The sequence below is a fragment of the Chroicocephalus ridibundus genome, chromosome 5, assembly GCF_963924245.1.
Source record: "Chroicocephalus ridibundus chromosome 5, bChrRid1.1, whole genome shotgun sequence".
Lineage (NCBI taxonomy): Eukaryota > Metazoa > Chordata > Aves > Charadriiformes > Laridae > Chroicocephalus > Chroicocephalus ridibundus.
This window is the reverse complement of record NC_086288.1, coordinates 69,270,762-69,283,992: the sequence shown is the minus strand read 5'-3', so window position 1 is coordinate 69,283,992 and position 13,231 is coordinate 69,270,762. Positions and strand designations below refer to the sequence as shown.

The 13,231-nt window shown below is 45.4% G+C and overlaps 1 protein-coding gene across 1 annotated transcript in view; it reads left to right on the top strand.

Annotated features, from left to right (window-relative positions):
- The first annotated feature begins 2,477 nt into the window (after positions 1-2,477).
- KCTD8 (potassium channel tetramerization domain containing 8) overlaps positions 2,478-13,231 on the top strand; it is a 98,208-nt gene continuing 87,454 nt past the window's right edge. Inside the window, exon 1 of the mRNA XM_063337027.1 lies at positions 2,478-3,379. Within this exon, the coding sequence (XP_063193097.1) occupies positions 2,536-3,379 (844 nt within the window). The 5' untranslated portion in view covers positions 2,478-2,535. The remainder of the gene's footprint in view (positions 3,380-13,231) is intronic.

The following is a 13,231-nucleotide window of genomic DNA, read 5'->3' as shown; positions in this document are numbered from 1 at the left end:
TTTGATATAAGGGTTTTTTAATTTAATTTTTCAATTTTCATTTCAGGCAATGGCTGTTGAGCCTAGAAAGAATGAAGCACTGATTCTCCCCTTATTTCCCCCATAATCCTGAGAATAAATTTCTTCTTTTCCTGAGTGATACGTTAACATTTATTTTATGCATGACTTCTATGCAACCTGCCAATGGTGGTAAATGATCTCACTCTAACATTTGTGAAGCTACATATCCTTAGATTACACATCCTTACAAACACGAGTCACTAGAGAGAAGGTTGGAGATGCAGTTCTGCTGCGGCTGTGGGCTTCTGGAGATGAAAAAGAAGTGGCATTGTCCCCTTGCAAATGCCACCGCACTGGGTATGGCAGTAGCTCAGTGCTGCTCATCGCTGCGATGCGGCAGGGTCACAGCCATGCAGTTCTCTGGCACGAGTTGTCTTAGACATGGGCAAACTTGTATCCCATGTTACAAAGAAGAGGGTGAATGTGAAACCTGTCCTCTTAGAAATCAGCAGAAATATTTCAGCTGAATCCTCAGGAGAAACGATATCCCCTGCATGCAAGAACAAGCCAATGGATACTGTCTCCTCTCATGCCTTAAGGGTTTGAGCATAAAGAAATATATGACAAAATGGTCAATAAACAACGATGCCCTGCTTTCTTGGTGCCCAGCAGTTTGAATGAGTTTTCTGACCTTTAAAAGCATTTCAAACAAAATAACCAAGGAAAGAGAGAGAATATTGCTTAGTTTCTAGCAGTCATCCTCATTTTCAAAACCATTCATCAGTTTCGATAAGTGGTGAAGAAGAGGCATGGCAGAAATCTTTCCCGCACTTTTTGTTCTCTTGTTACAAGCCCTTTCACTCCCCTGTAATACTTATGTTTGAAGCACAACCTCTCTAGTTCTCCAGGAGTTTTTGCTCAGTCTTTACAACATTTGTCACCCAATGAGTGAGCCACATAAAAGGTAGGAGTTCTCTCTAAACAACGATTTAGGGTTTGTCTATAACAAATGGAGGGAGGAAGGTAGCGCCATAGACTAATTCATCCCATCTTGAAAGAGATGTCCCAGAGAGGTGGGGTGAAGTGCTGTAGAGACATCTACGTTACCGCTTTGAAAGTGTGAAGTCTACACCAGCAGTTTAAAGAACGTCATGAAAAGCTTTGGATGACTGGTCGTCGTGATCGCCACGCACTAACGCACTAATGAGGAGGTAACAGACTGCAGCTGTATCTACCTGCGAACTGATTAAGGGTTTAAACCTTAACTTTTAAGGGGTCATAAAAACCAAAGCTAAAGTATTCCCATGCACAAACCACCCAGCACAACAGAGTCACGCTTAGATCTGGCACTGGTAGTCAGAGAAATGTAGCCAGGTTTAGGCCTCGGTTTCTACTGGCAAGAGAATTGGACATCTCCAGTCCAACACATGGGCACAAGTCTGTGCTCTAACACATTCCAGCAGCACAGCCTGAAAGTACACGCATCAGAAATCTGGATGCAGGTGACTTGTGGCTCCGGCTAAAAACAAATAAATAAAATGTTAAAATCTACTGCTTAAATAAGGTGCAAATTTAGTTGTTTCACGGCCAAGAATCCAGATGCTAATGTGTTACAAATCAAAATCTGTGTCTGGCATCTGGATCCTTATGGCAGATGACTTTCTTTTCTGCTCTGAATCACCCCAGTTCCACCGTCAAACTGGAGAGCCCGTTAAGCTTCTCTGAAAATCAAGAGCCCAGTGTGCCGTGCCCCAGCGAAGCAGCAGGACAGCAAGTACAGCATTTGTGTCCCACCAGGGTCTCTTAGATTTGTACCACCAGCGCAGCTGAACACCGGTTCCTTTTGTGCCCTCAATCAAATCCCCCCCCTTTCCCTCATGATAAAAGTATGCTGTTATTAGGGAAGATGGTGAAAAATGCTGTCACAGGCATCCTGCAGGATGCTACTTTCGGACGGGCGACCATGATTCTGGCACTCTGCGAGTGCCGACCGGCGCGACACTGTGAGGGAGGCAGAGGCAGATTTGGGAGATTTTTAAGGGGGCAAAAAAAAATATAAATCCAAAAAAGCCACCCAGCCGAGGCGAGGGGAGGAGCCGGGGCAGGGGTTTGGCTCTTGCCTGGGCCGAGCCTGGCAGCGCTTTGCCAAGTGGCCGCCGGCTCCGGCGAGCGCTCGGCTTTGAGGCCAGCGCGGCTGCGGGCCCCCTCGCCCCCCGCCGCCGGGGCCGGGGGCAGCGCTCGGGGCGGGTCGAGTGGGGTCGGATCGGGGCAGCCCAGCCCGTTCCGTCCCGGCCCGTCCCGTCCCGTCCCGCCGCCGGGGCAGCGGGGGGTGCGCGGCGGGGCCGTGCCGGAGGGCGGCGGGAGCGGCGGCTCCGTCCAGGCGCTTCCGGGCGCGGCGGGGGAAGGAGGAGGAGGAGGAGGACTAGGAGGAGGAGGAGAAGGAGGAGGAAGGGTGGGGTGGGTGGAGGGGAGGGAGGGAGGGAGGCCGGCTTTTTTAGGAGGGAGACCCTCCTTCGCGGCCGCCCGCTCGCAGCCATGGCTTTGAAGGAGGCGGGCGGCAGCATCCTGCCCATCAGCGATATGGTGTCGGGGCCGTCGGGCTCGCCGTTCCCCGAAGTGGTGGAGCTGAACGTGGGGGGCCAGGTGTACGTGACGAGGCACTCCACCCTGCTCAGCGTCCCGGACAGCACGCTGGCCACCATGTTCTCCCCATGCCGGGGTGGCCCGGCGGCGACCCGCCAGCTGCCCAGGGACAGCCGGGCGCGCTTCTTCATCGACCGCGACGGCTTCCTCTTCAGGTACGTGCTGGATTACCTGCGGGACAAGCAGCTGGCGCTGCCCGAGCACTTCCCCGAGAAGGAGCGGCTCCTGCGGGAGGCCGAGTACTTCCAGCTGGGCGACCTGGTGAAGCTGCTGTCGCCCAAGGTCACCAAGCAGAGCTCGCTCAACGACGAGGGCTGCCAGAGCGACCTGGAGGACAGCAACTCGCAGGGCAGCAGCGACCGGCTGCAGCGGGCGGCGCTGGACAAGCGCTCGGGCTTCCTCACCGTGGGCTACCGCGGCTCCTACACCACGGTGCGGGACAACCAGGCGGACGCCAAGTTCCGCCGCGTCGCCCGCATCATGGTGTGCGGCAGGATCGCCCTGGCCAAGGAGGTCTTCGGGGAGACGCTCAACGAGAGCCGCGACCCCGACCGCCCCCCCGAGAAGTACACCTCCCGCTTCTACCTCAAGTTCACCTACCTGGAGCAAGCCTTCGACCGGCTCTCCGAGGCGGGCTTCCACATGGTGGCTTGCAACTCCACCGGCACCGCCGCCTTCATCAACCAGTACAGGGACGACAAGATCTGGAGCAGCTACACCGAGTACATCTTCTTCAGTAAGTGCTGCCACCCCCCTCCGCCCGCGTCCCCATCCCCGGGGGGGTGCATGGCGGTGTGCAGTCAAAAGTACATCTGCACCCCCCTGCACTTCCACCCTCGCTGTCCCAAAGCAACATGTAGCTGGAGAGAAATTGGGGGCTGCCCCCTTTACCCCCTCCTTCGGGGCTGTCACCGCCACAGTTCAGATTATATTTGGGGGGGGGGGAGGGGGGGGGAGTGTGGGAAGACACACGATAGGGCTGCCGAATGCCCCGTCCGGAGCGGCTCCCCCACTCCTTGCGGCAATCGGGGGCTGCCCCCCACCTCTTGGTGCCGAGTGTGTTTGGGGGGAGAACCAGCCTCCCCCACCTCTTGGTGCCGAGTGTGTTTGGGGGGAGAACCAGCCTCCCCCACCTCTTGGTGACGAGTGTTTGGGGGGAAAATCAGCTGCCCCCCCCCCACCCCCGTCCCCGCACCGCCTGCCCCGCGTCGGGGTCTCCCGCGGGGACCGGGGCGCTGCGGTGGCGGAGGTGGGGGGGGGGCGGTCTCCGCCGCGGAGGGTTGCGGAGCCGCGGTGCGGGGCTGGGAACGGCGGAGCCCCGAGCAAAGCAGATATTTAATATTTTATGGCCGCGTTTCCTTGCCAAGTGAGCGCACTGCGCCTGGGCACCGTCCCCGGGAGGGAAAGGGGCGGCGGGGGCACAGCCAACTTCCCGAGGAGCGAGAAGGAGTCTGGCTCCGAGGTGGGAAAAGAAAAAAAAAAAAATGGGGGAAAAAAAAAAAAAAGAAAATTAACCGTTCCGTAGCTCCTAAGCAACTTCGCTAGTTGGCTGTGGGTAGCCTTAACTGTTTCAGGTCACTCGCAAATAGGGAAATCGAGCGATGACGAATGAGTTTCAATCTGGCCAAGTACGTAGTGCTATGTAGGGCACTGGCTGGGCAGCGGTGTCGGGTAATGAAACCGCAGCTGGATGGAGAACACCAGCCCCTGGCGGAGATTTGCCTTTGAAAGGCAGAGGCAGCCTTAACCATGACAGATGTGTTGGGGAGTCGAGTAAGCCTGTGGGAGAGAGAGGTGTTCTCCGTTCACTTCTCCTGCCTGGTCTGAGGCTTCCTGAAGGCAGGAGAATGCTTTGGTAGAGCATCTGCCTCTGGGGTGAGGTGGGAGATGCAGCTTCTAACTAACTTCACCAGTTGGGCAGCTAAACAGAAGCAACCTGTCTCGCGTGCGAAAGTGGACCTAGGCACGGTTTTTAATAGAGGAGGGAAATGTGAATGGTCTTCTACTCGGAGGAGAAATTCATTAAATAGTTTACATTGCTGTATATTATATAGGTGGTGAGCACCCTTTGCTGAGCAGGCTTAAGTACTTCAAATCAATCTTCAGAACTATATTAGAGCAGTTTTTGAAGATTCATTGCATGACCTATCGCTGGTCATACTTCATTAGGAAATGTAAAACCTCAGCTGTAGAGGAGCTTTACATTCTTCTGGGTGGACTTTTATCGAGTATTTTACATGATTATTAAATCTCCTTTCTGAGAAAAATGGACGTGCTGATTTTCTAATGAGTAGAAATTCCTAATTGTTATTATCAAGACTATGAAATAGTCTATTCTGTTTGCTTAGAAGTAGATTTGTAGGTGCATAACTAGCTGTGTGCATTTGTGATGCTCGTAATGTTTTGTGTTATTTTTTTACGTGTGTGTTATGATAAAGTTGCTGTATAGAACAGTGCTGTAATTCAGATCAGTGTTCCAAATTAATCCCTGGTGTAATACCACTGATTTACGTGGAATAATGCCAGGGATGAAGTGGATGTTGTACATCATGATTTTTGTTTTGATCTTTAGTCTTCCAGCTTATGATGTTGTGAAAAGTAAAACAGTTAATTACTTAAATTGATACACTTAACTGAAAATGTATGTTGTTGCCTAATGTTTTTGGGCGTGTTTGAGTTCTTTTTTTTTACTTGTGAGTGAAAAAAATGGCTGAGATAAAAGTAGGCTGAAAAGATGAGGAGCATATTTGAATTTTGGTTGCTTGTTATGCATTTAGCAAGCTTTTTGTTTAACAATTTTATAAATTTATGTAGGATTAGTTAGGTAGATTTTTCTGAAATATAGCAACACGGAGACAGAATTTTAAAAATCACTAAAATGGGAAGAGAAACAAGCATAACAATGCTTTAGGTTTTTTTGGTGGTTTTTTTTGTTTGTTTTGTTTTTTCAAACTGACTAAATGTCCAGTTGGAGCAGGCCATTGATGAAACAGTACTTTATTGTTATTATTAAATGCTCTGGATGGATTGGGTGCTTGATGTTGCTTTGCTGGACTGCCGCACAAGAATCCATCGAAGGGAGAGGAAACCTTGGGAGCCTTAGTGCCTTGCACCCCAGGGGTGGGAAGAGTGGTCAGGGTTACTGGCTGTAGGTTCTCCAACAGCTTTAGCCAGGACCATATTCCTTCCTCACTCACAAACAGAGCTTAATACACAAAGAGAAAGAGCACTCACTTTTCAATTTATTCTTTGCCACGCATCCCCATGAACCCCAGAAAGGAGGCTGTTTTGGTTAGGAGGTTGCTGATTTCAAGAGCTCTCATGGAGAATGTTCAACACTGGACCGTGCCTTCCTCACAGGCAAAAATATCAAGACAAAAAACTTTGGGGAGCCTATTCCGGTTTTGGCCAGCACCCGAGACTTAATTTGGTGCTAGCGGAGAAGAAACCTTAGTTTTATGTTCCACTGGAAAAAGCCCTAGCTGCATTTGCATTTGTTATTTGCGGCACGAGCATCTGCAACCAGCCCCTGTATTAGTTGCTGGTCTGTAATTCTGTAGCAGCCACACAAACTTCTCTTTCACCGTTCCTCCTGAGGACTTGTGGACAAATCTGTTTTCTATTAACAGTAGATAGCAATGTGATTGGAAAAAACATGTGAGGATATACACATTCCGTTCATCATTTCCTTAGGTCAGGAGCAGTTGCATGAGTTTCTCATTGAGAGCTACTAAGGAATGTTTGAAGGCCAAAGGTTTAATCTATGGTTTGTGGAACAGATTTCAGGTCTGTTTCTAGTATGCCTCAAACTTCAGTAGGTATTTTGAGGTGAAATGACCATCTGTCACTTTTTAAAAAAAAAAAAAAGAAATGAGTTCATACTCTTAAAGGTTCCAGCAGATGAAATTCACCTTGGATACTACATATATACTTAATTAACTTATGAATTGCTTAATATCTAGGGGTGGATTAGTTGTTGCAGACTAACTCTGATTGAAGAACCAGAGGTTGTTTGAAACTGCTTACTGGGAAATAATGCTTCAGCCTTTGGCAACGTGTCCTGACAAGTACAGAGACAGACTTTCCTCCTTAGTATGCATAATTCCTATAAAAAACATGAGGTTCTGTGCCCCCAGTGGCGTGCAAGCTATCATGTATGCAATGACAGCTTCATTTGGCTACACAATTACTACACGGCCAGAATTTAACTTTCACCTTGCATTGGTGGCTTAGTTCTGAGAAGTGCTCACAGATCTCTTCCACGTGTCCATTACAAATCCCATTTCTTAATGGTCAGTGAAAGGAGTAAATTTTTATGTCGTAGTGAAAAGGCTCTATCAGAGTGTACCATGGACTTCTCCTTTTTATTCCCCCCCCCCCACCACCCTGATAACTTGGCCCCATGCTATTGAAGCTCTCACCTTAGCACACGTGAGGATGACTTGTGTCAGCTAACGTGATGTAAAATTCGTATGTAGTTTGGGAAAGAGGCTCAGACTCTTTTCCTGCTTAGTTTCAAGCTGCCGTAGAGGACCCCTGATTAATTACCTGCTGGTGTGTGACAGGTGATGGCCTTCACCGAAGTTGCTTCTAGCTGGAGAGAGGAGCCCAGAAGCCAGGAGACCTTGCTTCACGTGGCTGCAGGCAGTGTAACATACCTCCTGTTAGCCGGTCTCTTTGTGAAGAAAGGCTGCGATTTACATTTTTAAGCTTCCGTTGTTTTTTTTTTTTGTGGTTCACTGTATCTCTCAGTACTGTTGTGTAATGCAGGATTGCCTGTGTGTGCAGGATTGCCTGTGTGTGTTATTCCTTTTTTTTTTTTTCTTCTGTAGAATCTAATTGGTCTTAATGGATTTTACATTTAACATCTGCTACGCAATCTGATTTGTGGATGTTGAGAGCATCGTGCTCAGCTGGAAGCTTTCTGTGCTGAACTGATGTGTTTATTGTAAGAAGAATGCAGTAAGATTTAAAGAAAAAACTTTGACATGTATTCTGTTTTGACACCAGTGTTTCACATGTGACAGTTTCTGTTTCTTTGTATCTTGCCTCTGTTTGTAGCAGGTGACATTTGCATGAATTTATGGTGCTTATTTTCCACTTGAAGTCACAGCACTCTGAGATTATATTGGTTGCTGTGGAAATTGTCATAAACAAGTGATAATAATTTTGTAATCAGCGTGGAATAAGCAGTCGGAAGCAATGAACTTTTAGGAACCAAGATGGTATTTTGAAAAAAACCCTCAAACCCCTCAAAACTCAAACAAAACCACCAAACCCCGCCAAAACCCCACCCACAACGACAAAACCCAACAAACGTTGTCTCTGTCTTTGTAATGAAAAGGAGAAGAAAACAGAAGGTGACACTTGATACATGGGGAACAAACGTGTGTAAAATACTTTGAGGTGTTAGTTGCCTTGTGAATGCCACATCCAGTTCAACATCCCACTGGGAGAGCGAGGGGACAGTGGGTTGGCAGATAACCCTAAGCTGCTCTTCTGAGGGCAGAGTGGTACGAGAGCCATCCTGCAGGTGGTTTCTGTGACCACGCCAAGCTGCTCTCCATCCACCACTCCGTATTTCGTGGAGTTTTTGCTATGTGGAGTGTGTCTGTGCTATTTTATATGGCACAAACATATCTGAAATGTGCTAGGCTGAGGAGACCAAGACAAAAGTAAACCAAGGGTATTGCCTCTCTGTGGGATGTTAAGGTGAAGTTGGGCAACTTACTTTGAGCCTGAACCAGAGCCTCAAAGATTAGAGTACACGTTTTTGGTGGTACAGGCAGACGTGAAGGATTAAATTGGTATCCCAAGCACGATGCAGAAAAGCTGCGGGTTTCTGACGGTATCAGGATCTAGGAACGTTGTTTCTGGTAGGACGACTGAGCAAAGAAAGCCCTTTAAGGAGAGATTCTGTAGGCAGTCCTGTGACTTTGGAAAACTGATGTAAAACTTCAGGATATTCTGCTTTATGATTCCAGCTCAACTCTAATACAGTTTAAAAATAAATAAATAATAGACTACTCTTTATCTTGTCATTCTTCCAAAATACATGTCCCTGAATGTAAAGGGATGAATCAAAGTGTACTGTCATAAATTACTAATATGAGAATATCTTTCTTATGCCACCACTTGACATAAGGTGTGATAATCTAGACTGCTGAAACTGGTACTCTGATTTTAGTCATCATTTCAACCAGGAGACTCTACTTAAGAATGATCTTAAAATGTGAGATTAAAAAGAAGTTTGAACAAATTTGGCTTTTTAATAAATAAATAATGAAAACAAGCTGCGTTCCTCTACAGCTGGTGTGAAGACACTGCTGCAGTGCAAAACTGTGCCAAGAACCTCTTCATTTTTTCTTGCGCTTCAATAGAAATAAATACACAAAAGTCGATACAATGATTTGTGATCAGATTTTAATCATTTTATCCAGTTCCTGCTCTTATTACAATGAAATTATATTTTTAAGTACTGTAGAGCCATTTTAATATCTGGAGCTGAGGATTGTAACTGTTGTGCAGTATTTTAAAAGTAAAATTATAGATTAACTGAGAAAATCAACTACCCTGGATATTATATACCAGGATCAATACTAGATAAGCAATATGCAGCTGTTGTTTCTGATGTCGTGAAATGGAAACACACCAGTGCTGACAATATCCCAGACTTGTACTTCTTATGGATTAACTTGGGAACAAAGTGACAGCACTGGAGAAGCTGACTTGGCTGGATCTGTAATATTTTGCAGGAAAACTGCTTCTTGGTGTCAGATCACTTCATACATTTTCAAGGATTTATGACAGTAGTTGCAGGGAAATGTTTACTTTTCTACAGTAGGATGAGCAAATCATATTTTATTTTTTTTTATTGTCAACATGAACTTCTAGTTATCTGCTGTTCAAGTGCAGAATTTATGTGTACAAAAGTTTTCCTTATACTATTGTTCCAGGCACATGATTTAAAATTAAAACATTACTGCTGATAAAATACATTTTGCAGTATATTCGCTTTCTCAGTGCGATATGGCTGGTATTTCACTGCTGGTTTTCTCCTTTGCAGGAAATACCAAATTTGCTGTAATGTGATGAGGATTTGTGTGGTCAACAAAAATTCACTTAACATTGCACCAAGAGGAAGTCCACTGATTCTCACATTACCATCTTTCTGCCACAGTTCCACATTTAAACATAGGTCCCCAGAAATGAAAAACTGCCCAGGCAGCTCTCACAGATGTCAAAAGTAAAATGCTACAGATGTGAGGAGACAAGTGGCAGAAAGACAGCGCCACCTTCTTGGTCCAGCTGAACATCGGTGTGGCCTGAACAAAGTGACCAGCAGTAATCGGTCATGTTTGGGTGTGTTATCTGTTTAAGGGTGAGATCTTCGAGTACTGTGTCCAGTTTTGGGCCCCTCACCACAAGAAAGACATTGAGGTGCTGGAGCGAGTCCAGAGAAGGGCAACGAAGCTGGTGAGGGATCTGGAGCACAAGTCTTATGAGGAGCGGCTGAGGGAGCTGGGGGTGTGCAGCCTGGAGAAAAGGAGGCTGAGGGGAGACCTTATCGCTCTCTACAGCTCCCTGAAAGGAGGGTGTAGCCAGGTGGGGGTCGGTCTCTTTTCCTTAGTAACAAGTGATAGAACAAGAGGAAACGGCCTGGAGTTGCACCAGGGGAGGTTTAGATTGGATATTAGGAAAAATTTTTACACTGAAAGGGTTATTAAGCATTGGAACAGGCTGCCCAGGGAAGTGGCTGAGTCACCGTCCCTGGAGGTATTTAAAAGATGGGTAGCCATAGTGCTTAGTGATATGGTTTAGTGATGGTTTTGTCAGTGTTAGGTTGATGGTAGGACTAGATGATCTGAAAAGTCCTTTCCAACCTAGACAGTTCTGCGATTCTATGATCTTTGGTGAGCCAGATACCTAGAGGAGCAAAGAAGGAAAGCCTGTAAGGTGGTGTGCGCCCATCTCACGCCTCTGGGGTCCTGGACTTCTTGAGAACGGTGTGGTGCCCGGTGTAGCTCACAGACGGTTTAGCATTGCCCTACATTGTCTCAGCAGCTTGGCAGGTCCTGGGTGTTGCCGCAGGAGAAGTGAATAGCATGGCCATGGTCTGAATTTTCTGTCTCCAGTTTTGGATTCCTTTACTGCCAGAGTCACATAAGAAGTCTGTTACAGAGTTAGGTTGACCAGGTCGTGTCTGCAGGGCTTGTCCACACCATGGACTGATTATTTGGTTGCTGGTTATTTGACTTGGTATAATTGTTGAAAAAAGCTGGAGTCACTAGACCAGCGATCATCCTAACCTGGTGAGCAGATGTTATTTTTATCTCCAAGGATGATTTTATTTCATTTCTGCTCACGAGATCTTTATTTCTTAAAGCAGGCACTCTCAAATCATGGCTCTTTTATAAACTGAGCCACTGAAAGTCCGCTGGAAAACCATTAAAAAAATTACCAGGCAAATTTCATTTTGCTTTAGCAAATCAAATGCTTCATGATGGATTTCCTGGGGAGGTTGTTCACTCCAGCTTGATAAAACTGCATGTTCGAGAAGAGGTAATTTATACTCTACTTAAAACTTATATATTGACTAAATGTTAGGAGAAAAAAGTGCTATGTCTAAAATGAAATTATCATTATCAGTAGAGTTTAAGTACTTTTCTTCAAATGTTTTGTATGATTTTTATTTTTAAACCAGTAATGGCCATTGCACATTTAGCTTTTGCCTCATGTAAATTCAGGATTATTCAGTGAATTTATTATTTTTCTTTTTTTCTTTGACATAAATGGGATTAATCGTATAAATAGGGACTAACAATGTGTGAAACTCACACTCAAGTCCCATTCACAGCCGCAAGGCAAACCTTCACTGGGACTGAAGCAGCAAGTATTCTTGGGCTAGTCTTTCACATAGAAGTGAAATTTAAACTACAGGAGTGGTTATTTGGTGTCATGACTGTTTCTAGTACACATAATCCTGACAGGAGGTAAGCAGTGATGTTTTGTAATTTTCATGGCACTTGTAGAAACTAATGGCATCCAATTTCAGTTGCATTTTATCAGATTGTGGTAACAAAACTTGTCATGTTTGTTACATTTTGACAGAAGACATATTTAAATTAAAGAGCGCACCTTGCTGCAAGGTGTCGCTCCATTTATATCATCACATCTCTAAATAATTTCAGGACTTTACCACACATATGTAAATATCACAGTGATGTTAATGAGAGTTTCATGGTTTTAGCAACAAGATGAATAGAATGCTTTAAAAACGTTTATGCAAATATTATTTCTTCTTTATGGAATGACTTCTATCTTGATACTGGCTTTCCCAAAGTTGCTCAAAACAGGATTCAAAGATAGGGAGCAGCGTGTTTACCCATTCTTTGCCCCAGGGGGCCTGCCTGGCCATAACTTGCATCAGGACTGCTCTCAGTTACAGCTGGTGCAACGATTCCTTCATCAACATTTTGCAGCTGAGAGTAGCTGGGTCAAAATTCAGTTGTTCCCTTTCTCGTTCTCCCCTGAAGGCTAGGGCGGGCTCTGAGCAAAGGAATTGCAGGGACAGGGGCCGCTGCCCCCGGGGAACTGCCACTGCCTCGGGTGGCCGCCACTGCCTCTGGGCTGTCAGGTTTGCTTTCTGCTGCTCGAGTCATGTGTGCCTGACCTGTTTTCTGTTCCAATGACATGCGCTTGGTGAATAAAGAAAACTAGCATGGATTATAGAATAAAAAACAATGGTGCTCCCTTTTGAAGGGAATACTGCAACGCTTTTTACAAAAAATATTTTTGAATAACTCAATCCAGAGACAACAGCTCAATCGCAAGTGCAAGTACATGCAGCAACAATAACTAATGCGTTGAAGTAGATGTGCTGCACATCCCCTCTGGGGGACAAGGAGTGGGTTGAGAAACTGGAGAGAGAAATCAACACCATCAGTGATTTTTATTAATCAAATAAAATATTGCAGGACTTCACTTAGCATATGCTCAGTCATATTATACATAATACATACAGAAACATTCTCTTTGCATCAGCGCAAAGATACGATTCAGAAATGAAATAAGTCAGTGTATTTTATTTTTTATATAAGCAAACAACAATAGCCTTCAGATGCATTTTTATTGTCTTATCTTCCATCCTTACCGGGTTTTACCCTTTAGTAGTATTAACAAATACTCCCAAAGAGAGATGAGTTGGTGCTCAGGGACTCTTGTCACATTTTGTTGTAAACAGTCTCCTGCAACTTAATAGTGACATTGTTTTATGTTTTGTTGAACATAGATATTTTTAGGCTTTTGTAAGGATTGCAACTATGTTAGTGTATTCAATGGAAGTTATTAAAAGTATGCTATCATTCCAAAGGCTTTTTATCAGTGAATATTTCCTATATGTGTCAGGTATCTGTGAAGCTCTTTATATTTGTTAAATAATAGGAGGAAAAAAGGCCCTGAATTGCATACACATATGATTATATAAGTAAATTGTGTCCAAAACAGGTACTTTCATAACCTCTTACAAACAGTTTAGTTAAACCAGACTTTTTTTCCTGTCTGTTACTCAAATACCCATTAAAACCAC